This window comes from Scleropages formosus, chromosome 23 (assembly GCF_900964775.1).
Source record: "Scleropages formosus chromosome 23, fSclFor1.1, whole genome shotgun sequence".
Taxonomy (NCBI): domain Eukaryota; kingdom Metazoa; phylum Chordata; class Actinopteri; order Osteoglossiformes; family Osteoglossidae; genus Scleropages; species Scleropages formosus.
The window spans coordinates 8,858,034-8,885,380 of record NC_041828.1 but is presented as its reverse complement, the minus strand read 5'-3'; the positions used below and the strand labels follow the sequence as shown (position 1 = coordinate 8,885,380).

The 27,347-nt window shown below is 48.3% G+C and overlaps 2 protein-coding genes across 2 annotated transcripts; both read left to right on the top strand.

The window, feature by feature from the left end:
* The first annotated feature begins 342 nt into the window (after positions 1-342).
* Positions 343-5,376, top strand: tmem196 (transmembrane protein 196). Its single transcript, XM_029248497.1, has 3 exons — positions 343-1,505; positions 3,280-3,415; positions 5,033-5,376. Exons 1-3 carry the CDS (start codon positions 1,347-1,349, stop codon positions 5,374-5,376), a joined length of 639 nt encoding a protein of 212 aa, XP_029104330.1. The 5' UTR covers positions 343-1,346.
* A 4,363-nt stretch (positions 5,377-9,739) lies between these two features.
* polr1f (RNA polymerase I subunit F) lies at positions 9,740-13,291 on the top strand. Its single transcript, XM_029248362.1, has 4 exons — positions 9,740-10,069; positions 11,005-11,146; positions 11,270-11,478; positions 12,293-13,291. Exons 1-4 carry the CDS (start codon positions 9,774-9,776, stop codon positions 12,729-12,731), a joined length of 1,086 nt encoding a protein of 361 aa, XP_029104195.1. The 5' UTR covers positions 9,740-9,773; the 3' UTR covers positions 12,732-13,291.
* The last annotated feature ends 14,056 nt before the right edge of the window (positions 13,292-27,347 follow it).

Sequence of the window (27,347 nt, the reverse complement as noted above, 5' to 3'; positions counted from 1 at the left end):
TTGTAAATGCGTGTATCTCACAAGACCTTTATACCTAAATATTTATTAAAATATATTCTGGGATAAATTTGAAGAGTGTGGGGGACAATGTCACCGCTCCAGTTTCCAGACCCACACATTCTCACTGTCTTGTGATTTACATCACATTTCCTTTAAGCAAAATGTTTAAAAAGTAAACTGATACCAGAACTCAAACATAAACATATAAGCTCAGTAAAGCAGGTTTTGTCAATAAAAAATATTCAGAGATTCAGTTGACGGATATTGATAATATGTCGCAGCGATCCCTGGACTATATGTAGCACAATTATCTCAGTTTATTTAGCAGTTGGTGCCCAAACTCAAAAGAGGCCATAAATATATATAATAATGCAGGCATTTTGCCCTTTATTCTCTGATCATGGGAAAAGGGACAGAGTGGACTGTAAAAAGCGGGGAAGTGAATGCCTTCATGTTTTAACTGTGACGCAAAGAGCCATTTGTTTTATAAATGTGTTTTTATAAAAATCCTGTTCAGTCACCAGCAGCACAAGCTGCGAAACAAACGTGTGGCACTACAGAAGTGTCCTTGATCAGGGTTCTTACTCTGAACTTACACAGCAACAGTGCCCTGCGGAAATGGGTAAATCATTGTAAGGATAACTAACCTTGGGGGGTCCCTTTGGGAAAGGTGTCAGGTAAATGAAGAGGAATAATAGAGTAAATAAAAGGTGCACGGCCTGTGGCACAGGGAGCGTAGACCCCGACAAAGGTCAGCGAAGGTGGTGACGGTTCATGGATCGTTATCGATGTCTGGCTTTATGGAGGAGCTCGCGGCACGTTTCGGCTGATGATGATGTCACCAAATGAAATGACAGCTGGTGGCCGCGCGATGCTGCTTCAGCGGCTTTGGTGCGACGCGGTCCTGGAGGGTGCGCAGGAGTCACGTGGGCAGAGCGGCGCGCGCTCAAAGTGCCGAGGGAAGACGCGCCGTGTGGGCGCACAGATCCGCCGTCCGGCCCGTGGAAGTGGACCGCGGGAGTGCGCGGAGGCAGATTTAAGCACTCTGGACAGCGGCCGGCCGCCGCCCGGGGACACCTTGACTTGTCCAGCAGAGTCCACAGCTGGACAGCGAGACTCGCGAGACCACTTTCCCTCCGTGGACGGAGACGCGTGATGATGCTGCCAACTTGCAAGAAGCAGTGACTGAGTGACACTCCGCGGATGTATGAAGGAGGAGATGTCCGTGACGCGTGCCGTGGATTAATGCGGTTCGGGCTGCGTGGGAAGCGGTGACGGGCGGCCACGTACCTTCCTTCTCCTCTCCCCTGCATGCAGGAACTTAGGATGCCGCAGGGAGCATCAGCATGTGCACCAGCCGCAAGATCATCTGGAGCCTGCTGCTGCTGTCGCTCGTGGAGATCGGCCTCGGCGTGTCCAGCATCGCGCTGGGGGCCGTGGGGGTCCGGCGCGCGCAAGCCGAGCACAAGACGCGCCAGGGAGACGCGTCGCCCGTGTGGAGCGGGGTGTGTGTACGTTACAAACCGCGTCCTCTCCGGCTGCGCTGCGCGGCGAATCTGTGCCGCGCGTTTCCTTTACGGTCAGACGCGCGCGCGCGCGCGCGCGTGTGTGTCTGTGTGTGCGCGAAACAAATAAGCGCGCGCTGCAGTACGAGGAGTACACCGCACTACCGTACACTACAGTACAGTACAGTGTGACTTCCAGTGAGTGCAACTTCGGGAAAGTTCCGCGTTTACTGCCGCTTCCCCGACCTCTGCATGGTTTCCTATCCCCTCCCTGTCCCTGTGCACGTAGTTCTGTCACTGTGCGCGCAACTGTGTCCGTGTCCCGGTGTGAACGTTGCATTGTATCGCTGTGCGCACAGTTTTTCGTTATTACCGCGTTTGTTCCGCATTGTATCGCTGTGCGCACACACACGTATGCCTTGGATCCTATGGCAGAGCAACGGTATATACTGTACATCCTTTATAGTATATAGCTGCAGGTGCCGGTAAAACAAAGTCTATTTTTTTTTTTTACATATACACACTGTTGCACATTTCTATAACACATTGAATCAAGCAACAGATTGTTTGTCTGCTGTCTAGTTGTACAGTTGTGAGTGAAATACTATTTTAGGGTTTTACCGGTATTTCTCAGAATGCCAATGGGTCCTCTTTTTGTACTCCAACACACTGGAGTTATGTGCTGTTCTGAAGCTGATAATGCAGGCTGTTTTAAATCACTGCATCCCTCTCATTAATGTACAAAATTATTGGGGCAACGATTGTGAGGAGGTTCCCTAAGAGATTATGCAGTGTAAATGTATACTCATTGATTACTAGAATTTAGGTGAAACATTAACAATTTAAAAGAGTCAGTAGGTCATATTATACATACAAGTTGCCATCCTTGTGTGCACTTTTAAAAAAGATTAACCCGTACTCATAGATATGAAAGTTATTACCAGATCATTTTGGTAATTCCAATTTTTTTTTTTTACATTAACTGACTTAAACAGTTAATTAGAGTATTTTTTTTTACCAGTTTTTTTTCTATTCAGTGGTTTCTTGCAAAGATGTTTACATTGCCAAGAATGTTAAGATGTTGCAAACCTGCAGATATTAATGGTCGAGAGGATTTTAACTTTTTACTTTATCTGGATTTATTTTACTACTGTTATGTTGGTGTCCTAGGATAACTGCACAGGTGCGTGCAAAGAGCTGGATCCCCTGACTCAGGTGTCCGACAAAAGCAAAGCACATACGTGTCAGCACTATACAGCAGTGCCGAACTGCATCACGTTTGCATGTTTTGGGTAAAAAATGCCAAGTGTTGATATGTCTTATAATGTGCTATTTTTTTATAAGCACGTCTTTATTTTAATTATTTATACTAAATGGGCAACCAAGAGGTGCTCTGGGCAAAAAATATATGACGCGCTCTTCTGAAAGATGTATTGTGAGCAAAAATACACTAATGCGACTCTGCAATACATGAAGGATTCTACATCTGTTGTCCACCCACAGTCATGTCACTAACTAATGGCTCGTGTTCAAGATGATTTCCAATTGTGGCATCGCAGCAAACCTGAATCGCAGAACAGAACTCGGCATCTGTGTCTGTGCCAGAAATAATAATAGTAAAGAACCATGCAACACCTGGTGGATATTAAAAATCACGCAGTTATCTACATTTCATTAAAGGATAGTTTGCTCTTGCAAGCGTTACTGAACATTGATGGTAGTGCTGAGGCTGATGTGTTTAATTTGTTTTTTTCTTATTTATTTTTTTATTAAGTTCCTCATCTGTGGACTCTGCGGGGTGCTCTGTGCAAAGAAAAGGACTGGACTTATTGTAAGCATCTCCCCCGAACGACAGCGCAAGTCTCCATTTCGGATCTGGACGTCCGCAGCGGGATTTTCTGTGACTCTCTGTGAGGCTCGGTACTGAGGTGCTGCTGAGACAGGTCACGCAGCATCAGTTCAACATCCAGTCTGAACGGAACCAGGAGTGAAGTTCTCACACCTAAACAGTTCGCTAAGTATCACACTGAGCCATTTCACCGCTGTCCCTCTCCTCTCCGAGACCTTTAACAACGAAGCATTGGGTTCTTATGGATATAATGAATTATGACACAACTGTCCCTTCGGTCACATTTAATTATTTCATGAAGTATGACATCTGAACACACGCGTAGGCATAAAATACAACGCACATCTGCTCTGAACGGCGTAGCGATCGCCGCCCTGCAAGACTTCTAAGTGTAGGCTGTGGTAAATTTCAACACTTAGCATAAGAGGGTAGATTCAATTAACAACATGCAGTTCTGAGAAGGAGGAATCTACCGAGGGATCCTTAATGACTAATCAATACCGAAGTGAAACTCATCGCGGGGCAGGCCTTCGCAAGAAACGTCTCACATTTCCTCTCCCTGGAACTCTTCTTCATTCCCTTCCTCACCTTTATGAGTCTGGTAAATACATTTGGGTTGCGTGTGAGATTTAGCCTTCTCAGCAAAGAAAAGGTGCACTTCTGCGTCAACAAATGAGCGGGGAACGGTTTCATCGAAAGCTTTGCGGCGTTCAGATTCACCCGGATTCATCTATTCTCAGAAAACAGATGACAACAAATTTCGGCCATTCGCAAAGCATCTTCTAGGGGCTCGATAAAAATCGATAATGAGGCGTGAGCCAAGCGCTTTGCCGCTGATGCGTTTTAAACTTTGTGGAAAGTAACGACAAAGCGCTCCGTCCGTAAAATGCGTATCTAGCAAGAGCCGCATTGGTTCAGAGCTCCTCACAGGAAGGCAGCACTTCATACACCCTCGCAAGAACACACCCAGTTGGAAACACTTATTAACTCACACACCATGTCTTTGGAATGTTGGAGGAAAATGGCACATGCATAGGGGAGGGACCGAATTCGAACCCACAATCCTGGAGCTGTGTACTGACAGCAATGACCACTGGACCGCTGTGCCCTCTAGGAGACAGTCACCTGGTGGTGTAGTGGTTCGAGCTGCTGCCCTTGAACCCAAAGGTTACAGCTTTGAATCTTACCTCCAGCTGTGGTACCCTGGAGCACTGTGCTTACCCTAAATTGCTCCAGTAAATTACCCAGCTGTGTAGATGGGTAAGAACCTTAACGTCAAAAGTTGCTTTGGAGAAAAGCATCACAAGAACGTAAACTAAGAGACACAGTCGTTCAAGTTTTGTCCACTGTAGAGGACATTCGTGTTTTAATCGTATCTCCCAAGGTCTTCTGACTAGAATGCTGAATCCACATGCATCCTGTAGGGGAGATTCTGTGCTTTTAAATGATGCCACGTGTTTTGGGGGTGAGGCATGGACACCGTGCTTGAAATTCCATACATATGTGGAAAACCCCTTTCTCTTGGTCTCGAGAGGACACCTAACTTGACTGAATTTAAATGAAAATGTGTTTTTTCCCTCGTGTGTTGAACTTCACCTGTCATCCCAAAGTATATTTGAAACATGCTCGTTGTGTGTTTATTTCCTTCTTTTTTTTTTTGTCTCTCTTTGGCTGAAAGATGATATTGTTTTCAGCCTGCTGCATCTGCGGGCTCATTGGCGGCATCTTGAACTTCCAGTTTGTGCGGGCGCTGGTGAAGAGGTCTGGCACGTCACACTCCCTGCACCTGGCCACCATGTGCCTGGCCTGCCTGGGCATCAGCAGCTGCACCCTGTCCACTTGGCTCACCTGTCGTCTGGCCAGCAGCGAGCAGCAGCGGATGTTCCTGGAGCGCGAGCATTCGCTGCACCACTCCCACGAGATGACAGACAAGGTAGGGACAGGGGCTCCTTTCGGACCGTTAGGGAAGAAGTTAGGCAGGTCCGCCCCACCGGTGGATACTGGTCGAGGGAGCGCAAGTAGAAGAATTATCATTTAAATGAATATTAGAACCACATGGTCTAGGACTTCAAAATGTAGTACGGTCATTTCCACGAGGAAAGTGGTGACACATGTCACATCAGCCTTCATGCATCAGAGTTTGTACGTCGTGCAACTGTACCAGTTCCACGAGAATTTTTAAAAAAAATATGATTCATTTTTGTTTTGTAGAGGCTGTTCTTTGCTTTTGTGGGGGGCGGGGCCTGCTCTGTGGTGAGTCTGGGGTTCGAGTCCTGCTTGGGATGCCTCGTAACGGACTGGCGTCCCATCCTGGGTGCGTCTGCCCCACCTCCAGCCTTGCGCCTTGTGTTGCTGGATTAGGCTCCGGTTCACCGCAACTTCGCTCGGGACAAATGGCTTCAGACAATCTGTGTGTTTGCTTTGCAGATGTGTAAAAATCTGGAGGAATGCTGTTAATCATTTTTATTTATTAATTCACAACTAAATGTCATATTGGATATCATTTACTATCATCATCAAAGTGACACTTTTCCTCTAGTGTGATTTACAGCGTTAGTTTTCTATCCTAAACTACTTATAATTATTCTCTCAGTTGCTGCTTATAACCAGGTACTCTTGACTGACTAGTATTAACTCAGTTCAGGTTTAATAGCTCAATAAAGGGTATTAATGCAGGACATGACATTCACACCTAGGTATTCCGATTAAAAGCTGACAACACTTACCACTGCACCACCTGCTGTCCCCTAACTCACACACACATCATCTGAAACCGCTTGTCCCATACGGGGTCGCGGGGAGCCGGAGCCCAACCCGGCAACACAGAGCGTAAGGCTGGAGGGGACACACCCAGGATGGGACGCCAGTCCATCGCAAAGCACCCCAAGCGGGACTCGAGCCCCAGACCCACCGGAGAGCAGGACCTGGTCCAAACCACTGCACCATCGCACCCCACTGCCCCCAAACTATTACAGCTATACTTTGCACCAGTAATTAGTTTCAGCACAAGCCCTGCTGCACCCCAGTGTACCCTATATACATTTCTTTTGTGCAGTCGCCCACATAGCGTGCTTTCATTGACAGGAGATACCCGATAACTCCAGCAATGGGATTCCTCAGATTTCGTACAATGGCAGGACGTCTCCAGCATGACACGAGGAGCGTGGGCACACTTCTCAACTGCAGCAAGGAAATGAAACACAGAAACATGGACAGGGCGGTGAAGTGACGTAGGGGACACCGTGGTGAGGGGAAACAACCAGTGAGCTGGATCAGGCTCTGAAGGCATTAAGGTGCTCAGACCACGGACTCAGACATGGACTGGAACGATATTGATCCACAGCCTTGTCTAAATGGATGGAAAATTCAGCCTCAAAAAATATGTCAGATTTGTACTTCTGAGCACAAAAGTGCATGCTTACTGCAACTCACGCTTTGTAATCTTTCTCTTTTTCTACCTCTTCTTCTCCGAGACTTTCTTCCTGGAATAGTACTCTCGATATGATAGATGAATCCTGAATGCTTCAGTATTAATGCACAATCTTGTAATCCAATACCTGAATTTATTCAACCCTGTACATACGGACAGTATCATTTATGAATTTATATTATTTTTATATAAATGTGTCTTACGAAATAAAATACTCTGAAACCTTAACTTGAGCACCATTTCATAAAATATTCACTTGTGCAACTGCAGCAAAAGCGAAGCAAAGAAATTGCAATGGAAAATTACATTAATTTTTTTCTATTTTATTGCCACAGGTGCGCGTGGAAAATCTCAAAATACTTACACTGCATATTACTCTGCTTCTCAGTATGAGGGAAGCACACACTCCTGCAGAGGAAATCTCAGAATTACAAATGTAAAATACAGATATTTTTTAAAAAGTAACATGATGTGTCGGAGTTTGAGCGAAGACTGATGACCGTAACATTCCTGGCAGGACAGGTGTCTGACATGCCGTCCCCTTCCAGAGTGGACAAAGACACTGAGCTGAGTAGTGGAACTGCACACTCAGAGGAGGAGGTGTGTAACTGAGACAGATGTCTATTCACAGCTCTCAGGTCAGGGGCTTTTAGGATAGACGCGACCTCCTTCTGGATGTCTGAAGGTGGGGATCCAAATCTGCCGTTTCAGCAATATTTCGACAAGCTGCGAAATAAAACCCTAAGCGATACACCTAGTCCACTTGGGCAAAGGACTTTGAAGCCATTCCTTTGCACAATAGGGACACTATAACATTTAGATAATAATAGCATTATCATAGGACAGCTGGTAGTGTAGCGGTCAGCGCTGCTGGCTTTGGACCCAAAGGTCGAAGGTTTAAACCCCACCTACAGCTGTAACAGCCTTGAGCAAATTACTTACCCTAAATTACTCCACTAAAATTACCCAGCTGTGTAAATAGTTTAACATTAGAAGTCACTTTGGAGAAAAGTGGCAGCTAACCTCATAAACATAAATGCAATAATAATCCCACGTGTAGAGTGCCAATGAGCTTTCCAGCAATTCCAGACAAGCTTTACAGGACTGTACACAAAATGTTCATGTAACCTAATGGTTGTACTGAACTAGGAAGGTTTTTTTGCCTTTAAAATGTTCAGTGTGCCCCACAGAACTCCCTGCATAGCTGTTTGCATTCTCTCGTGCTGTAAGGCACCGACCCCCCGTAAAGAAGTGCCACTGACAGCTGACTGCCGATCCCATCGATGCCACTCGATACTTCATTATCCTACCTGCTTACACCGATTGAAGGAGCATCCGGCTTGCCAGGACCTCGGTGATTTGCTGAAAGGACGACGCCAGCTCGAAGCGGCACCACTGGAGCTGAGTCAGACTCCGTGCCACTATTTATACCATGTCACCTGCGCACTGGCGCCTTGTCGTCCCGGAGAACATGTGGGGCCCACACAGAGCAGCTGAGTCAGGGCCTGTGCTGCAGGGGGACAAGGACAGCGCTTACAGGCATACTGCGCTCATCCGTCGAGCGTGCAGCTTTCATGTTTGGTCATCCAGCACTCTATGTGCTCCCTAGGGCAGCTGGTACTGTACTGATTAGAGCTGCTGCCTTTGGACCTAAAGACTGCAGATTCAAGTCCCACCTCTGGTTGTAGTACCACTGAGCAAGGTATTAACCCTAAATTGCTCTGGTACAACTGTAGGTAGATTAACATTGTAAGTTGTTTTGGAGAAAAGCATCAGCTAAATGAATAAATGTGGAGAAAATACAACTATAAAAGGGAGAATCGAGCGGGTGCAGCGGCGCAGCGGCGCAGCGGGTTTGGCCGGGTCCTGCTCTCCGGTGGGTCTGGGGTTTGAGTCCCGCTTGAGGTGCCTTGTGATGGACTGGCGTCCCGTCCTGGGTGTATCCCCTCCCCCTCCAGCCTGTACCCTGTGCTGCTGGGTTAGCCTCTGGTTTGCTGTGACCCCGTTTGGGATAAGCGGTTTCAAACAATGTGTGTGATATCAGAATATGGTAACACGTGTCTTATTACCTTTTCAATTTTTTTTAAACATTGGTTCTAAACTGTCTACAATTGTTGCAAGTCTATGTCTTATGTCAATTATTCTCTTAAATGCTCAGTGGAAACCTGTTATGAAAGAAATGATACAAAAAAAAGACTCCATTGAATATCAATCGCATAATGATAATAGAAGAAAACACACACTGCCCAAAACCGCTTGACCCAAGTGGGGGTCACAGCAAACCGGAGCCTAACCTGGCAACACAGGGCGCAGGGCTAGAGGGGGAGAGGACACACCCAGGACAAGATGCCAGTCCATCACAAGGCAGCCCAAGCAGGACTCGAACCCCAAACCTGCTACAGAGCAGGACCTGGCCAAACTCGCTGCACCACTCACTGCACCCCCTATAAGAAGAGAGATTGTAAGAAAAGTATTATTCACCTACACGTATGTGTAAGAAAATATATCACGTTTATCTTTCAAATGGATCCATAGCTGCACATTTTATGCATGGAACTCTGCATCACTGTAAGGGACAGACTCTCTCTCTCTCTCACTCACACACACACACACACACACACACACACACACACACACAGTTTCGCCGGATCCTCCTGAGACCCAGCAGCACAGCAGCATTTCTATCTCTCCCACCCATGTACAGTCTGCGATTTGTACTTTTTCAATCAATGGTACCACGTGTTCAGAGGAGGGATTTGATCATCTTCCTAGAAAAACGGAGTCTCTGTAGCACCAGCAGCAAGTGTTTCGGTCCATATTAGCGTTAATTGGGGGCCACGCGCTTTCGAGCAGCGCTGCTCCGCACTGTACTCCACTGTCCTGCGCGTGCGTCACCTCCGGGCCACTAGGTGGCGACGTCACAGCACCGCGCGGCTTCCGCAGACGGCGTATTTCCGGTCCACGGGCGCTGCGTCGCGGACCCCGAAGCATGGTGAAGGTGGAGCGCGCGGCAAGAGCAGCGCGTGATCACGAGCCCCAGCCGGACGGCATGAGCGCGTCCTCTGAGGAGGCGACGGCGGCGGCTCCGACTGCCGCCGCGAGCTCCGTGCAGCCCTGCCTCGTGCCCAGCTTCGCGGACGCGCGCGCGCTGCTGAGCGCGCCGTACTCGTGCCTAGTGGTGGAAGGCAGCCGCAGGCACGTCGCTCTCGCGCCGCTCTACCTCCACAAGAAGAGGAGCGGCATCCGCGAGCAGCTGGACGCCGAGCTCCTCAAGTACTCGGAAAGGTACTTTACCCGGTTTTCGTACGGCAAACCGGCGCCGGAAGGCAGACAGTCCGCAGTTATGATAATTATGTTTGTTTATGAGCTCGGTTCGCTAAGTAACACCTGCAGTGAGTGTGTATTCCGACTCCGAGTGACGCGGTGCGCCGGCCGGGTCTCGCTCGCGTTAGTACAGCTGGGGGTGGGTATCTCACTACGGTAATTCAGGATGCGTACCATGGCGATGATGGCATGCTCGACGTGCACCGGAGCGTGGGGGGTGGGACGCGAAGCCACAACCTTCAGGCTCCATCCATCATGGCCACGATTTTTCCTGCTACGCCCCCTGCCGGTGGAGTAATGATGGGTAGAGCTGGTGCCGAGAGAGGAAGCTGCAAGGTACTTACCCTAAATCGCTGTGGTAAAATTGCCCAGCTGTGCGCATGGGTAAAATAAGTCACTTCGGAGAACGTCGTCACCCAAATGAATAAATGTGAATGTAGGTGGTTCTGCCCGTAATGGAGAAGAAGACTGATGATGCCCTGGCGGTTGTGGGTTCGAATCCTGTGTTGAGTTAAACCGAAGCGCTGTGAAGTCCTGACTCTGAGGGATGAGAGCGCAGCGTCTTGCTCTTTTCTCGGCCTTTTGTGACAGCGTGAAGAACGCCGAGGACAAAAGTAGTGTGTGTGTGTGTGTGTGTGTGGAAAATATCGTGGGTAAACCTTCATGTCACCGCTCTCGTGTACATTGGTTCGTGTCGCGGAACGTGACAAACTGACTTCGCTGTAGAGTCACGCGTCTGTGTCCAAGTGTCTTCTGTCTGAATCGGTGTAAATGTAAAGTGTCCACGGATGAATGTTTTTCACACGCGGTAAAAGTAGCGGTAATACTTGTATTTTCCCGGAGACGGCCGAGCGCTCGGTCCGGCGCCGGGTCCATCGCTGCTCTCGTTCTTCCAGCATGAACGGGGTGCCGCTGGCCTACGACGACGTCAGAGTGCTGGGGCGGTACGGGGACATCTACGACGACCAGGGCTTCATCCACATGGACATAGAGGCCACTTTCGTCATCTTTCGACCCAAACGAGGCCAAAAGCTTCTGGTATGTCACGATTCAAACATACGTCTGTGTGTGTGTGTGTGTGTGTGTGTGTGTGTGTGTATATATATATGCACACACGCAGTTTTTAAGTGTCAGCGCTTTCCCATGCGCCTCGTTTCGCAGGGCGTTATAAACAAAGTGGGAGCGAGTCACGTGGGCTGTCTGGTGCACGGCTGCTTCAACGCCTCCGTCGCCAAGCCGCACCACGTGTCCCTGGAGGCGTGGAAAAGGGCGGGCCTCAATATCGGCGACGGCCTGGAGTTCGAGGTCGCCCAGCTGGACGCTGACGTCGCCGGCGTCCTGCTCATCAGAGGACGCCTGGATAAGGCGAGGTACGCTGCGCTCCGCGCGTCCGCTCCCCTGCGAGCGTCAAAGTGAATGGTGCTTGTCAAAGTGCCACCGTTGCAGAACTTTGACAGGCACGTCCCTGTGGTGCGTGTAGTGAATGTGTCCACAGCGGGTTCCTTTCCCTCTGCGGAAGCACTGATCAGGCCCCTTACCCTGAATTATTATAACTGCAGTGTGGTTAACAGAGTAAGAATACCCAGCTGTACCAACGGCTCAGTGAGTTCAAGTAGCTCGGAGTCCAAACACGTGATCTGAACGGAGGGACGGCTGGTACTGTAGTGGTTAGAGCTGCTGCCTTTGAACAAATAGGTTGCAGGCTCAAATCCCACCTCCAGCTGCAGTACCCTTGAGCAGGGTACTTGCCCTGAATTGCTCCAGTAGAACGACCCAGCTGTATAAATGGGTAAATAATTGTAAGTCGCTTTGGAGAAAAGTTAAGTATTCGGCTAAATGAATAAATGTACTTGTAAACACACATCCGCTAATGTGGTGATGCTGTGCAGCAGGTGATGATCACAGATGCCAGGTGTCACAGTGGGTAGAGCCACTGCCTTGCACTCAAAGGACCTGGGTTCAAATCCCACCTCCTGCTATCATACCTACCCTTGAGCAAGGTACTCTTCCTGAATTGATACAGTAATATAAATAGGTAAATTAGTCTAAGAACTTTTGGAGAATAGCATCAGCTAAATGAATGTGTCATAGGAATTATAATCAAAGTTTAGAAGAGGGGCAAATAAAGGTAAATATGACGAGATACTGTAGCTGTGCGTCTGAAAGACTGGTTTGTCCCCATAGGATACAGGAGCTGATGGCTCTCAGTAATTGTGCAGAAGATGTTTCGGAGGAGTCTGCGCAGCCTGAAACGAACATGACAGACGGGGTGAAGACTAAGAGGAAGAAGAAGAAGGACAAAATGAGGGACGACGAGGTCCTGCAGGACTGCTGCGCCCCAGAGGACAGCCCGCAGGATCAAAAAGAGACCTCCAAACTCATAGACGTGGCAGAGACAAACATGAATGGGCAGATCAACGGGAAGAAGAAGAAGAAGAAGAAGAAGGAAAAGTGTGTCGAGGCACCTGAGGATGGTGGTGTCATCGAGGTGCTCGCCAGCGCCCCTGGTGGAGAAGAGGGTTACAAGCATAGCAAAAAGAGAAAGAAGGGATTGGAGGAAACGGAAATGACCCCCAGTGCAGATACTGAAAACCCCAAAGCCAAAAGGAAGAAAGTGAAATAATTTACTGCGTAAATAGTTTGTGTCATCAATAAAACTGTCCTATTACTCCCTAATGTATTTTATATTTACATAAATGTTGTTTTACGAGCTGTACCGGAACCTGCCAGCAGGTGGCAATATCGGGACGTTTTTGGTCTTCCATGTAAAAGGGTAAGTTCCTTTCAAGTGCCTTTGCAAAAAAAAAATCCAAGTATTTCAAGGAAATTCCAGTATGGATTGCAAAACCTGTGATTTATGGGAAATTATCGACAAACTCATTTACTAGGAATCTATTACATGTTTTTTTAAAATAGCTCTACATCTCATAACTGTTGCTTTCTCTTTGCTGCCACTCTCATATTGAGATATTTCTGCCCCAGCATTAACGGTTATACTTAAATGACATGTGAGTAGATTCCAACATTTCTGGAATTTTTGGATTTTTTTTTTTTTTTTTGGACAATTCATATAGATTGTTAAATATGTAAATTGTGTGTGTGTCCCATCTACATGTGAATGAATGCTTCCATGTTATGTTTTCCGTTATGGATATTAAACCCGACATTAAAAATTGTCCCTAAACCCTGTGGAGATTTCAAGGCTTGTCCAGCTCATCTATGTCCATTGCCTGCTGTTTTCCCCTTACAGTGGTTACTGATTCCCTCACACACAACTGCTCCGGCTCTGCTGATTAAAGGTCGGTGATTTAGCTTTATTGTGTTTGCATGAACAGGAAACAAAAAAACGCTCTGGACCCCAGAAGTTTCCTCTGAACCTGAACAAAAAGATTCCCAAGACAAAAAAGTCTTGGCAGGTAGTTGGATGCTGTAGGGTGTTCTCTTCTTTGTTTACTGTGCCCTCTGTGGGATTTTACTCAATGCAGTTCTTACACTTTACCCATAACAGCAGTGCAGTGATAATGTGGAAAAGGTGATTTTAATCAGAATACACTAATTACAGTTCATTAGTCCTCTTGGTAGATTTGAAGTAGTACTGCCATCCAAATACATCACTCCTATCATTAGTAGTTCCTTGCAGGTATTGAATGCAAACACTTCTGTAACTTTCTGGAAGGAACATCTGAACTTGTTTTTTGCTGGCTTCTGCTTTGAGCTTTTATTTAGTTTGGTCTAAAGAAGTAGCATTTTCATGGTGTCTGCAGGCTGCTCTCTCTCCCCCCCAACTCTCTCAAACTGTCAGGAAGCGTTATCTGCTTCTGGAACCGCTGCCAGAAGCCCTCATATTTTGAACTGATCTCACTGTGTCTTTTCCAGCACCTGAGAACTGTGGGACTCCTTGGCAGTTTTATTGAGGTGATAGAGGCGAACGCTTTGGCGCTGATTTGTGCTGCGGGGGCTGTGGATGAAGTAAATCATCTCAAGGCGCCCTGACGCACAGACCCCTGCAGTCGGAGTGCTTCTCTGTGAAAGTTGTCCGAGTCTACAGAAAACGCAGCGGAACCAGGCAGTTCCCATTGAGAGTCCCTCTACCCTACAGCTCACTTGCCAACACACACACAATTGCATATATGGACCCTGGCACTGGTCACAGGGCCACCTACTTTAAACAGTAGGCTCTTAATGATACCTGTCACCATACTTTTTCTATCTAAATTAATTCATGCAGCAGATGCTTTTCTCCGAAGCGATATACATCTCTGAGAACAATGCAAAAAGTGTATCGCACCACCACAAGCAAGAGATTTGGGCACAGACACGTGATTCTTGACTACAGGCAATTTGTCACATATCACAGTATAAACCAGTGTAGAGTAAATGAGTAGCTGCATACACTCTGTTTATTATTAAACTGGTAACATAGTATATGTTTATTAAGTACACTGGAGATCAGGACAGAGCTGAGGCTGAAAGAGTTATTCTGAGACCTTTCTTGACTGTAGACAGAGGTGAGGGAAGTCATTCCACCGCATTGAAACCAGAACTGAAAATCATCTTGCTTCTGATTTTGGACCTTTATTGTGTGGGACCACCAAGTAGGCAGAAGTGGAGGAGCGTAGCAGTCTGGTTGGAGTGCAGCAAGCGATCAGGTTTTGTAGATATCGGGGAGCAGATCCCTTGATGGATCTGTAGGCAGTAACTAGAGTTATGAATTTGATCCAGGCAGCTGTAGGACGCCATGAACAGAGAAGAGGGGGGATACATGGGAACGCTTTGGCAGGTCAAACACGACTCATGGAGCAGCGTTCTCTGAGGGTGCAGGTGTAATGCCAGATGCTGGAAGGCCAGAGAAGAGAGAGTTGCAGTTGTCCAGGTGGGAAATCACCTTGACCTGGACCAGGAGTTGTGTAGTGTGTTGTGAAAGGGGGGGGTGTTTTGCAGGAAGTATCTGCAGGATGGGTTGTAGCTTCAGTATCATTAGACTGAATTTATGAGTTCAGAACCTCGCATTCAGCTGAAGATGAGTGTAGCGCCACAGGACTAATTTGGAAGAACCTCATGTCCAACAAACACTCGTGGCCAGCAGAAGAAATGTTTATGACCAGTAATATAGTGACCTGCACCGGTCATGTGTCACTGATGCAACCCTGGAAGAGTCCGTTTGGAGCACCTTGCAGAAGCAAGGGAGGGCGCGCATTGCACTGGAGAAACAAAGCGGCGCTAAACTTGAAAAGCAAGTGAATGAAACGTGATGCTCCCCCCACGGGAGGGGTGTATGGGAAAGCGAGGCGTATGTGTTTGCAGATTAGCCTGTAAAAACCCAAGGAAGAGGCAGAGACCTGATGTTCTTCGCTCTCTATGAAACCATCGACTCCCCTCACAAACACCCATGCCTCCTCCTGCCTCCTTGTTCTGCGCGGTTAATGACATCCGCAGCGTTTCGGAGGGACGGCCGCTGCGTTCCTGCTGCTAATACGAGTGTGTCGTTAACTGTGGACTGGAACGAACTGAGAAAAATCTCCATTCATAAAGAATTTTAAGAGTGAGGAGGCGCCTTCTCCTGGCTTATCCATCAGATCCGTCAGCCTTAGTCACCGTGACTAAGAGTGCATCACTAGTCGGGCCCCGTGCGGCCTTCTTCTCCAGCTGCCGTTTCAGTGCACGCAGCTCTAAACACACCCTCGGCGACTAATTTTTCATGTCTTACAATCCTGACGATAAACAAACAAGTGGCTCCGCTCCCTCGGACACGATTCGCGGGCTTTGGGCTGGAGCTCCTCCCTGGCTCGCGCCCACATCCTGGATCCCCACCTGACGGAACCAGTGAGTCAGCGCGGGCCCGCTCGGCGGGACCGGCTCGGCAGGAACCCACACGACAGGCCCGCGGGCCCCGGATTACGTTACCCAACGTTTAACAGACTCATTATCCCTGCGAGCGCGTGCATTCCATCAGGTCCCTCCCGCTCCGCGTCCCGTAAACGCTGCGGTTGCCGGGTTCCGAGGAAGACGCTGATCTTCAGAACCGCCAAACAAACAAACAGGTAATTTGTACCCGAGCCCAGCGCCAAGTGCCCTCCGAGAACGGCTGGTTTGCGTTTCGCTGACGTGCGGCGCCGACATCAGACCTGCGTCTCGGAAGCCCTCCCTCGGTCCTCCACCCTCCGCCGCGTACCCCGGCGTGGAGGCGTGAGGGTCATCGGGGGCTCCGCCAGGAAGTGACATCATGTCTCCGTGGAAGGCCCTGCTTTTATGTTGCCTCGAGGTGGACGTTTGTAAGGATGCGCTGGGAGATCTGAACAGCTGAGCCATACGCTGCCGAGCTGCCGCCGCGGTAAGGAGGGGGTACGTTACACCGATGAAAACGAAATGTTTGGGTTGTTGCTTAGAAACGAAAACTCCCACCAACGAGAGGACAGTTCCTGCGTTTAATGTGGAATTTAGGTTAGATTAGATTCTTAGGAATTTCGATTTTTCTCCGCGATCTAGAGCCACTGGAGCGACGACGCCGCGCTGCCGCCGGATTTAATGTCCCGATGTCCCGCGGTGACAAACGGGGCTTTTAGCGCACGCTCCCTCTGCGTTTTCGCGCAGGAGCGCGGCACTAGGCTGCGAGCGACTGCGCCGCTTCAATCTGGCCGTCCCCGCTCCCTGAGTCAGACTTTCCAGACCTGCGTGGCGTCCAGCCGCACACACACATGAAAGGGGGGAGGTATTTATGGGAAGCAGGCGTCGCTGTGACGTCCCGACTCGGCCCCGAAGACCCGGCGGCCTCCACGCGGGCTTCGGCTAATTAGCCATGCGGTAAGCGGTTCTGCACACGCGGGTCCAAATGTTAAGGAGTCGTAAAAAAAAAAAAAAAAAAAAACCCACTTTAAGTGATCCAGCCTTCAAAGGGCTCCTCTATCTTGGCTTTAACGGTAGATCTTAATCGAATCAAAGGCCCTCAACAAGGATATTGACATCCATGCGCTGCTTTTATAGCATTCTCAAAGCGGGTTCCCGGGAAATTTACTGCAGCTCTGGCACCTCTGGTTTTTAGGTTACGTGTTCTAATTATCACTCCGAACGTAGCCCTGCTACAATAATTAAGTCAAGAATTAAAAGCACCAGCTTGCCCCTGCTGTTAATTCTTGACTCTCCGAGAAGAACACGGTCTTCCCGCGTCACCTGCCCTATTGAAGTTTGGGGACGGATCGGTTTTGTAAGACGTTGCTTTTCTTCCGTGTCAGTCTTCCGATCACTCATTCCATCATTCGGTCTTCAATTTCAGAAATGTTCCTGGAGCACAACAAAGGTCTGGCAGACAGAGGAGGGACTAGCTGTTTCAGATGAATACTGCCGTGCCGCGCTCTGTCCGGTAAGGAGATCCCCGCGCGCCCCCTTGTCGCTACGGACGCAGCTGAGCTCTAAACCCGGAAACTTCCGGCTGCCCGAGGGTGCGACGTACACCTGAAAGTAACCTCCCGTCCACGAGGGGTCAGTGCCGTGCTGCGTGTCATTAGGAGCAGTTCCCTCAGCGGTCACGGACCCCTGCAATATACCATCTTCCCTGGACCGGAATCGGCGCGGAACCGCTCAGCACGCCCTGGAATACAGAACTAAATGTGTTTCGCGTCAATCGTAATATCTGCATGATTCATCCTCCTGACGGACAGAAAAAAAACGGTGTTTGCCGGGTACAATGTTAGTGTCGTTTGAATTGAAGGGGAAAAAAAAAAAGTTGATATAGCGTTCTCCCCGTGAAAAAATAAACTGATGACTGCAAGAGCATGCGGAACACCCGTCTGTGTGTAGTAGTAATGGAACACGCTGCCATCCCGCATTGCTGGGCGCCAAAGGGCACGGCATACTCCTTTGTTTTTCTCTTCTCCGTCCTACTTACCGTACGCCTGGGCTCCTCGACACGGTGCGGCAACGGCGGCGGTGGAACCGAGCGAGGTCGAACACCTCGCTCTTACGCGATGACCCCTTCCTTCATTACAGGGCCCCGCGGGTTCGGCCTACGGGGCCGAATCTGTGACCCCCCCAGTTAACGACTTCCACGTGAAAGGCCCGAGGTCCCTCTCGCCGTGCAGAGGGCAGCGTCGGGGGTACGGCCTGCAGGCACCGGAGAGAACCGTTCCAGCGCAAGGCGTTTAGGTAGCGATCGGTACACACCGCGGCACGCGGGACCGAGAGAGTCACCGCAGTCCCGTTTCTGTTAACCCTGCGTCAGCCATTGTAGTTTCCGCTCCTCTCCACACTTGAGCCGCCTGGCTCTTCTAGCAGAATCTTCACACCATCGCAACCTTCGCACCTGGAGACAGCTGGTAGTGCAGTGGTTAGCTTTGGGTCTAAAGGTTGCGGGTTTGATTCCCAGCTGTAGTACCCTTGAGCATGGTACTTACTCTAAAATTGCTCCAGTAAAAATCACCCCGCTGTATAAATGGGTAAATAATTGTAACCTTAAGATTGCAAGTCGCTTTGCAGAAAAGCATCACCTAAATATGTAAATGTAAACAAAATTATCAGTAATCACCTGCACCATGCAGGGTCACTATGGTCTGGAGCCTATCCCATAAAGACAGGGTGTGAGGCATGGTGCACCCTGGATGGGATGCCAGTCCATTGCAAAGCAAACAGATAGACATGTTAGGAGCAATTTAGAGTCACTGGATCACCTGAAAAACATGTCTTTGGACTGTGGGAGGAAACCAGAGCACCCCAGAGGTTAAGGTGACACCTAACACTAATCCATGTCCAAACCTGCAGCCCAGGGGCATTGAGACACCAGCACTGCACACGGTACCACTGTCACTCCACCTAAACACTAAGCCAGGCAGCTCTGGACTCCCTGCTTTCCATTCCTACTCATGTCACCAACACCCCAGTGCTGTAACTGTACAAATAATTTAGTATCGTGTTTCCAGAAACTACCAGAATTCATTGTCATCGTTTATGAGGAAAAAAAGTCACAACAAGGTGTACATTTCAAAATTTGCTTTTCTTCTTTGATGTTGCTCTAATTTCTGCTAAATACATTATTTTCCTTTCCAAATGTCATCCTGGTGTTATTTTTCCTGTCTCCCTCTCTTCAAGGTCCGGTGTGTTTTTATTGCGCCCTGCCTTCCCACCCCCCTGGCTTCAGAAAACCAGCCAACTCATTGAGATTAATTGGTCTTTATAATCTGTTGGCATCTGAAGGTTTTGAAATGTCTAGACAAAGCTTAATTATATGGAAAGTTGCTGTGCTGCAGAATCCAGACTCCTCACTTTTAAAACCTGTTTTTCTTCCCCTAAAATGTGAGCGCTGGCAGGAAGAGTGTGTCCAGTCAACAAGGTGTAACACCACGTAGCTACCACTGAAAAACATTTTTATTATAATTTACTGTGTTTTAGAAGACACCTTTGTCTAAGGCTACTTACAATGATAAGTTTGAATGCAAAGCTACTTACCATTCATGTGGGTATAAGTACTACGGTACATTGCGTTACAGATTCATGCATTCGTACACTTGTCCGTCCTTCCAGCTACACACACACACACACACACACACAGACTAAGGACAATTTAAAGTCACCAATTCACCTGATACACATGTCTTTGGACAGTGGGAGGAAACGGGAGCACCTGGAGAAAACCCACAGGAACATGGGGGAACATGCAGACTCCGCTCAGATGAACAGTCCATTATACGCTTCCCTCCTTTTTCGACTGTGGGAGTAAATTAATAAGACAGAAGGGACGTAAATCAGAATGTAAACACTGAACGTGCGCGGCAAAAACACAAAGGTGACGTGCAAAAACTTGGACCGAGCACTAGAAGATACCACGAGGATACCACAGTTTTATTTTATTTTATCGTCCTTAATCGTACTAACTCTTGCGCAAAGTGTCTGATTTGAATTGCGGAGAAGACCGAAGGAGACGAGCATAAGAAGGGGTCGAGTACGTTTGCGTTATTTACTGCTGCTGGTTTGCCGTGCAGCTGAGGGACCTGTCCTGGTTATCCTGGGTGCTCTCAGTACCCAGCGATCTTCTTCTTTACCCAAGCGCTTCATCCGAACTCCCTCCGTGATATATGAAGGGCCAAGGAGTCGTTTCACTTGTAGCTTATTAGAGCTATGATTTACAGCGGTAACGCGAAGAGACTCCTCTGCTGAGTGCATATCAACCGTGGGCTCTAACGGCTCGGTGACGGATGAGGTGGAGGCGGAATCCAAATGCTTCTGCTGAAGGCACGTATCACGCTGCTTTTTTCAGTAGGTGCTTTTGACTCTCATGGCATCAGGCGAGACGCTTAGACGTCTCGGCTCCTCCCCTTTACGCGCCCAGCCCCGCCCACAGCCCCGCCCACCTGTTATCGCAGTCCGGCGAGCTGCCCGAACAATGCGCCGGTTTCCCAATGTCACAGCCGCACGCGGGGGGGGGGACAAAAGTCACTCGTCTCAGGTGGTCCACAACTCGCCACGCTCGGGTTGCAGCGAAACGCGCAAATTTTAGCAACGTAACGCCAGAGCTCATAATTCTCAGGAACTTTAGAAAAAAACACACAAGCGCTTCGCTCCAACTGAAATGTTCCTTGGAGCGAGCTGCTCATCCTCCCACCTTTGGGAGTCGGCCACATATTCGAGCTTTGTCATCACTTTGAAAAAATGACCCGTCCACAGACCGGGGGTTTGTGCGTTCGCTCTCTCCCGTGTTGTTATAGAAGATTAGTCGTCTGCCGGTGTCTGTAAGGAGAAGCCAGCAGCGAATGGGAACGGCCTGGGAGATTTATGTTGGAGCGGGACAGAGGTACCCGACAGTTCTCCTTTATTTCTGGAACGCTGGCCTTTTTTGCGTGTGCGTCTGTGTCTGTGTGTGTGTATGGAAGCAGCCGTCTGTCAAACATGATAAGGGGCGCCAAGTCTGAGAGGAGCGCTCAAAGTCAGAGGCCCCAGCCAGCTTTCCATCCTTTCGCACGCAGATGGACGTTGCTGTGATATTTCAGAGAGCGAGTCCTGATTAGTTCAACGAGAGGTTTACTTTCTGACACCGAGGATAAATATACATTAAAGACGCGTACACCCTCGTGATTGAATGTTGTTACAGCTGATTTCTGGGGATGGCTGACGGAATTTATTTCGCCGAAGCCCTGCGTACCTGGCGCGTGCTACTACGTCGTCGGGTGCGTTTTTCCGCCCTCCAATTTGCGGGGGATGAGCTGCGATGGGTTTGGAGCGCAACACTCTGGATGAGGCGCATATGAGTAATGGCTCGAGCCGACCCGAGGAGATGCAAATCATTGCTGTGGGCTGGGTATCCATGCGCGCTGTATGGGTGCGATGGGGGGGGGGGGGGAGAACCGAATGGGGGGAAAATTCCTCTGGGCTCTGGGTAAACAAATGTCTCCGTTCTTTGAAGGCTGTCTATAATCTTTAAATATAAATATCCAATCTCAAACTTAGCCTGCAATATACGGCACGCACGTGCGCACGCACACGTCGTCCCCGTTTCCCAACTGACATGATAATTTGGAGGTTTTCACTGCTGGAACTCAGGAATGTCAGGCACACCCTGCACCACGAGTCTCCTCTCTATAAAATATTAAACTTTGTCTCCGTCTGGCACATCGGCCGCAGTTTTGCTACCAAAGCTCCAGTCAGTCATTTCGGTGCGAACAGCGGCGCAAAAGTGCGGTCCGAAAACCAGTCGACGGTTCGGCGTCGAGTCACTCACTCGCCTTCTAAGGAAGCAGCTGGACACCAGTAATTCTGTTTAGTAACCTGACAGCCACTGGGGAATTTGTACAAAGTAGGGTCTCTTATAGCCATGCTTTCTTTTCTCCAAAACTACTTCCAGGATATGCATGTCGAAAGCGTCTGCTCACGTGACGCCGGGTCCAAATCTATTCAGCACATGTGGAAAACTTGGCACGGCTCGCTGACATCGGCATTTGGAATTCAACCTTTCAACCAAACAGGCATTGTGTCATCTAACCCCAGCAATTAGAAGGTGACAAGCGTTAAGGAGCATGTTGACATCTGAATTTAACCCACATCACCCCTGCTCTTTGAAAGGATTTCAGTTCCAAGCAAATGTGAAAAGTGTTTTGGGGGTATTGAGCATGATTCAACCCAAAGTTAAATCACACATTAGATCTAAATTTAGGAAAAAAAAATAAATAAATTTATGAGTGTTATGGTTTCAAACAGGGGGACTATGGCATTCAAGATATGCATCCAGTCAACTGGTTATGTTTGTAATTTTTTAGTGTACTACATATTTGAGAAAAAGCCGAAAAGATCTGCTGGACTATTGAACGCATTTCGTCGTCCCATACTGACTGTTCTTGATGACCTCTGACCATGTTCCCCTATCTTAGTGATGGGATCACACTCCCCCACCTGCTTTTCTCACAACCGTGTGTAAGTGTGTGAGGGGGGATGTGTATCTGTGCACTTGTTTTTCTTGGAGGGACAGTTTCTTTTGGGGAGTTTACTGGCTGAACACATGGGTGGGCGGATGAGTGGGTGGGGGGACTCCTGCCAAATCTACAGCCACTCTGCTTCTCTGATGAGCCGCTGCTCCCCCCAACCCCGTTCCCCCATCCACCCAGGCAACCCGAGAGCCTGATAGCTGCAAGATGGTGAGAGACGTGGCTTGGGTCAAATTAATCACCCTCCGCTAAAGAGGTGGGCAAATATGAGTCAGAGTGTCTCTGTCCACAAAGCCTTCGCAAGCATTGTGTGGAGAAGCAACCCAAGAAAAATCAGACCGCTGTTTGTCATCCTCATGCCATGCTCTGACTGGTGCCAGTCCACCGTGATTAACAGTGTGCCATGTGACATGAGGCATTTGTTATTACATAGCTTTTAAATACAAACAGTGGGCAAAAATATGCTGAAATATGCTGTTGTAATGGATAATGTGTAAAACGATCATTTAGTTGAGACTAAAACAATAAGCTACACTGCTCTTTGAGTTAAAACGTGGAGAATTTAATCACGGACAAGAACACCAACTTGTCAAAAGTAGTCTGCTCATGAGAGCGAGTTGCTTTTGAGTTGAGACGAAAGGTCAAGGCCAGTTTCGTTTCTTTTCATACCCTACGGTGCTTCACGCGCCCCGAAACAGACGTCGCTCATTCACTTTCACGGCACACAGGTCAGTCCACAGAGCTAAGAAAAAGCAAATAGGAAAAAGTGCAACTATCCAACTGCTCCTAGTCCTTAAAGCAGGAGGCATCCGCTATCGGTCGGAGGACCCACCCTGGCTCTCTACCTCACTGGTGGCCTTCGAAGGAAAACATGCTTTCAGAATGGATTACCCAAAGGTCACAGGTTAATAAAACACAGAATTCAAATACTGTTGACAAGAAATTGTCATGACTTTGTCTGTCACTGAGGCAACTGTATGTGTTGGGGAGAAGGTGACAACTTCAGCCAATGCAGGACAGTACAGGGGCCACTATCTTAATTCTGGTAAAGTTTTGTTCCTTTATTGTCTGATATCCTTTAACTCCACTGAGTTCTTTATCTACAGATGTCTTTTGCAGTTAATAATGCTGTTAGATCACTTATTATGATGGTGTAACACCATTTTTATTAAATGTATAATTATGCCAAGTTAGTGTACTAGCCTGAAATTTTGCCGATAGATATTCAATCATTAAGTCCAGTGAAGTCTGAGTCATATCACAGCATTACTGAAGTGTAATAACGCAGTGAAAATGTCACTAGTCCACTTGGCCCCTGTGTTGACCCATTAGATTCCTCAGCTGGCCTTCAGTATTAGCCTTGCGCTGCTCAGAGACAGTTCTTCCAACAGATGCAAGGTTACCTCACAACATCTATAATGCCTCCAGCAGATGCCAGTGGAGACCAGACTTGCAGGTGTAAGTCCTTCTGCCCCAGGAGTCAGTCAAACATGAACCGCGATTTAAACACCACTGCACTCCTTTTGAGAAAAATCACTGCTAGCAAGGAATCAAAACACAATAAGAAAGTGTCAAGCAGGAATTGATGCTGAAGATATTTTTTTGGGTGGAACTGGCTCACCCTGAGACACAGGACAAATGTATTCTGTGTATAATCATCAGTAATCATGGCATTCCTACTTTGGACAATCCCAGATGCCTCTTTAGGCACTTCTAAAAGTCCAATCTGTGGAGGCTGTCAGAGAAGGAAATATCACCAAGGCTTTGTTACTCTACATAATTTTGATCACACCCAATCCTAGTCTGTGCCAATAAGGTAGTTATGAATATTTGCATATTTATCAAGTAAAAGTTCTGCTTAGGTTAGTATTTAGATGCATCACTGAGAGGAGTTACGAACAGAGGATCGGGGTCTCAAGCGTGAAACACTGGGAACTGCTCGGTTTGCACAGACATGCATTGATGCAGCAGAAACCCGTTTCCCTGGTTTGACTCTATCCTGCCTGTGGGTTTAAGTCATCAGCAACTGGCTCTAACCTCTGACTTTCAGACCCTTTACAGTCTGTGAGTGTGTGCGAGCCACATTTAAATTACAAGTCACAAATTGAGAGATCTGCACTCAGGTCAGATCTCAGGTGCAGCCACAGGGCCGAGAACCTTGTCAGAGCGCTGGAGATTTACACCGGAAAGAAAACAGCCATAAATGAAAGTGTGCACATTTTCAAACCCTGCTTTTTTGGATTTCATACTGGCGGAGGTTTTTTTTTTCTCTCTCTCTCTAGTATGGGGTCCGTTCCCAGAGGTGTCGTAGGAAAACCCCTGACTGCTGGGCTCCCCCACCTCGACCCAAGGCTTCGGCGAGCCGTCGGGGTTCGGGGAGGAAGCCGGCGGTTCCGAGCGCCTCGAACGCCTTTAAAAGCTGGCGGCCCACCAGGGGTCACATGGTGCTGACGCACCAGCAGGAAACGGCCAAACGGGGCTGCTGCACTTCCTGTGGGACTGCTTTGCTAAAAATAAAATGACTCGCGTGCCTTTTCCCCTACCTTTGTAACACATACATCAGCTTATTCACAGATCTGTCTAAAGAACACCTACAACACCAGCCTCCCAGAGCAGCTGGGTATTTTAAGGTATACATAAAAAGCCATAATGCATTTAGCACTCTATATTCTACGACAACCATAGCAATATATTAAATTACCCATGGGGGTTATTCCTTTTTTCTGTTCAGACCAACATCATGCCATGCTCAGAACTGCTGAATATTTAAAGCAGTGGTAACCTTTAATTTAATTTAGGCCGTTTTAAGCTCTGAAAATACCTTTTCTGTTTTTCTTTTCCAAGCCACCTGGGGTGAGCGTCAACACACGCCAGGCTCTTGAGGCCGGCCAGCACTGCCAAAGTCTCCCTGGGAAAACTCCCTAAGCCGAGAGGCGGAGCCCAACCTGTGCACAGCAGCCCGAGCCCAGACTGCGGTCGCACTTTGGTCATTTTGGCCCCCTTGCATAATGATGCAAATCTCCAGCAGAACTCAAACCGCAATGTTTTTTTATAGCGTGGTTGTGGAGGCACTAAAATCTGTCACCTCTCTCACTCTCTCTCTCTCTCTCTCTCCCTCCACTTTTTTTTTCTGAAAACACGTCTTTAACAGTTTCACACAGGTTTGACCGGTAACACTTAACACTCGCTGATAGATTATTGTGGGGAGTTGCTGATTTACACCCACTTAAATATAGATACATCTATGTAGATATACAGACATAGACTGATATAGAGCGCTCCAGACAGATCTAGATAGACAGCTCTAGACACATACAGATAGATATGTCTATATTTCTTTAGATATATATTGAAGCTGGATGTTGATTTCAGTCTGTTTCAAAGCACAGCCCCCCCAGTCCCCAACAACAACCAAGCCACCCCCACCCCCACCACTTCTGGATCTGTGTTTATGTGGTCTGTTAGATCAGTCGTGGGGCCTCTTCAGGTGGGTGGAGGGATGTGGGGGGGGCTGTCAGGTCCTCTCAATGATGGGCTTAAGGAGTTTAACCAAAGCTGGAGTTGACTAAGATCAGCGATTGACCGAGGCCCCAATGGCTGACCCTTGGCTCCTTTGCTCCCCGGCCATGCAGGACTTTCCCTGTTCGTTCCTGCCGGTCGCCGGCTGACGCGGCACAGCGGCCTTGACTGGAGGAGCACGTCTCCAAAAACAACATTTCCTGCAGCAGGGCTGGGCCACCGTTCACTGACAGATCGGAATTAATCTGGGCAAATTGAATATGGAGTGCGATGTAAAATTACACAGCTGGTGCTGAGAGGAGAAATATTGTTCTCACTCTCTCTTTGGAGACGTCGACCGTTCCCGAAAAACCTCCCGTTGAAATGTGCAACAGTCTACAGCTTGTGGGCTGCGAGCCACCGGCTACAAAAACAGGCTGATTCTGAGTCACTGTGCCAAAATGAGACGTTGAGGGGGAATAAAACAGCACCGGTAAGAATTCTGTAGCTGTGAAAACAACAGGGAAGCCATGACTTCAGCAAACTACACAAGGGGCCAAAATGTGTTTGGTGCAGCGAAACAGACAGAGGCAACACAAGCGGAGAATTGTCAAGGCTTGGAAAGACAGAGGAGGGATGGTTTGTTATAGTTTTTAACGCAAAACTACAGTGTACACCCCATACATACACTCGTAGCCCACATATAAGCTATTTAAAGACGATGTGAAGCGCACTGCTCGGTGTGTAATTGGAAATGTATGTTTTAAGTGGTAGGAAAAGGGACATCTGTTTAGGATTTACTCGGTTACGGTTGCTGATATTTGTACAGTAATACTCAATTTAAAGTGAAGTGTTAAGGCCTTCTATGCAACCTCAGACGCTGGGTAAATCTCAGCTCCGCAGCTATTTCTGCAGTCACTGCTGCAGAGAAGCAAACCGAACTGGAAACCGCCGGGAGAAAACGGCAGCCCACACTTCTCTCCCGGCAACCCTTACTCGGGTCGCAGGTGCGTGCCAACTTGCGCAGCCTCACAGGTGCACTGGGATGTTACTGTGTCACAGGTGGGCTCTCATTCCTGGCGTGCGGACCGACCGCCTGGTGGGAATCTCACTGGGACATAGAGTATCGACCGCAAGTTTTTACCGTAATTATGATTGTCAAGTTCCTGTTAAATACTTGAAAATGAAAAACAGGAAATCGTTGCTTTCCTCAAAATAATGAACCCCCCCCCCCCCCCCCCTTATTACAGCTTCATAAATACAAATACAAGCATTCGCTGAATGAATTTCAGCAGGTGCACTTTTGAAAGGGACTGTATTTTGACTATGCTATCAACCGG

Bases quoted from the DNA above. Each gene is read 5' to 3' on its own strand.
- tmem196 (XM_029248497.1), top strand. From the start codon at position 1,347: ATGTGCACCAGCCGCAAGATCATCTGGAGCCTGCTGCTGCTGTCGCTC. The intron at 1,506-3,279 runs GTGTGTGTACGT...TTTTTTATTAAG, and splicing joins CGTCGCCCGTGTGGAGCGGG to TTCCTCATCTGTGGACTCTG. The intron at 3,416-5,032 runs GTGAGGCTCGGT...TTTGGCTGAAAG, and splicing joins GGGATTTTCTGTGACTCTCT to ATGATATTGTTTTCAGCCTG.
- polr1f (XM_029248362.1), top strand. From the start codon at position 9,774: ATGGTGAAGGTGGAGCGCGCGGCAAGAGCAGCGCGTGATCACGAGCCC. The intron at 11,147-11,269 runs GTATGTCACGAT...CTCGTTTCGCAG, and splicing joins AACGAGGCCAAAAGCTTCTG to GGCGTTATAAACAAAGTGGG. The intron at 11,479-12,292 runs GTACGCTGCGCT...TTGTCCCCATAG, and splicing joins GGACGCCTGGATAAGGCGAG to GATACAGGAGCTGATGGCTC.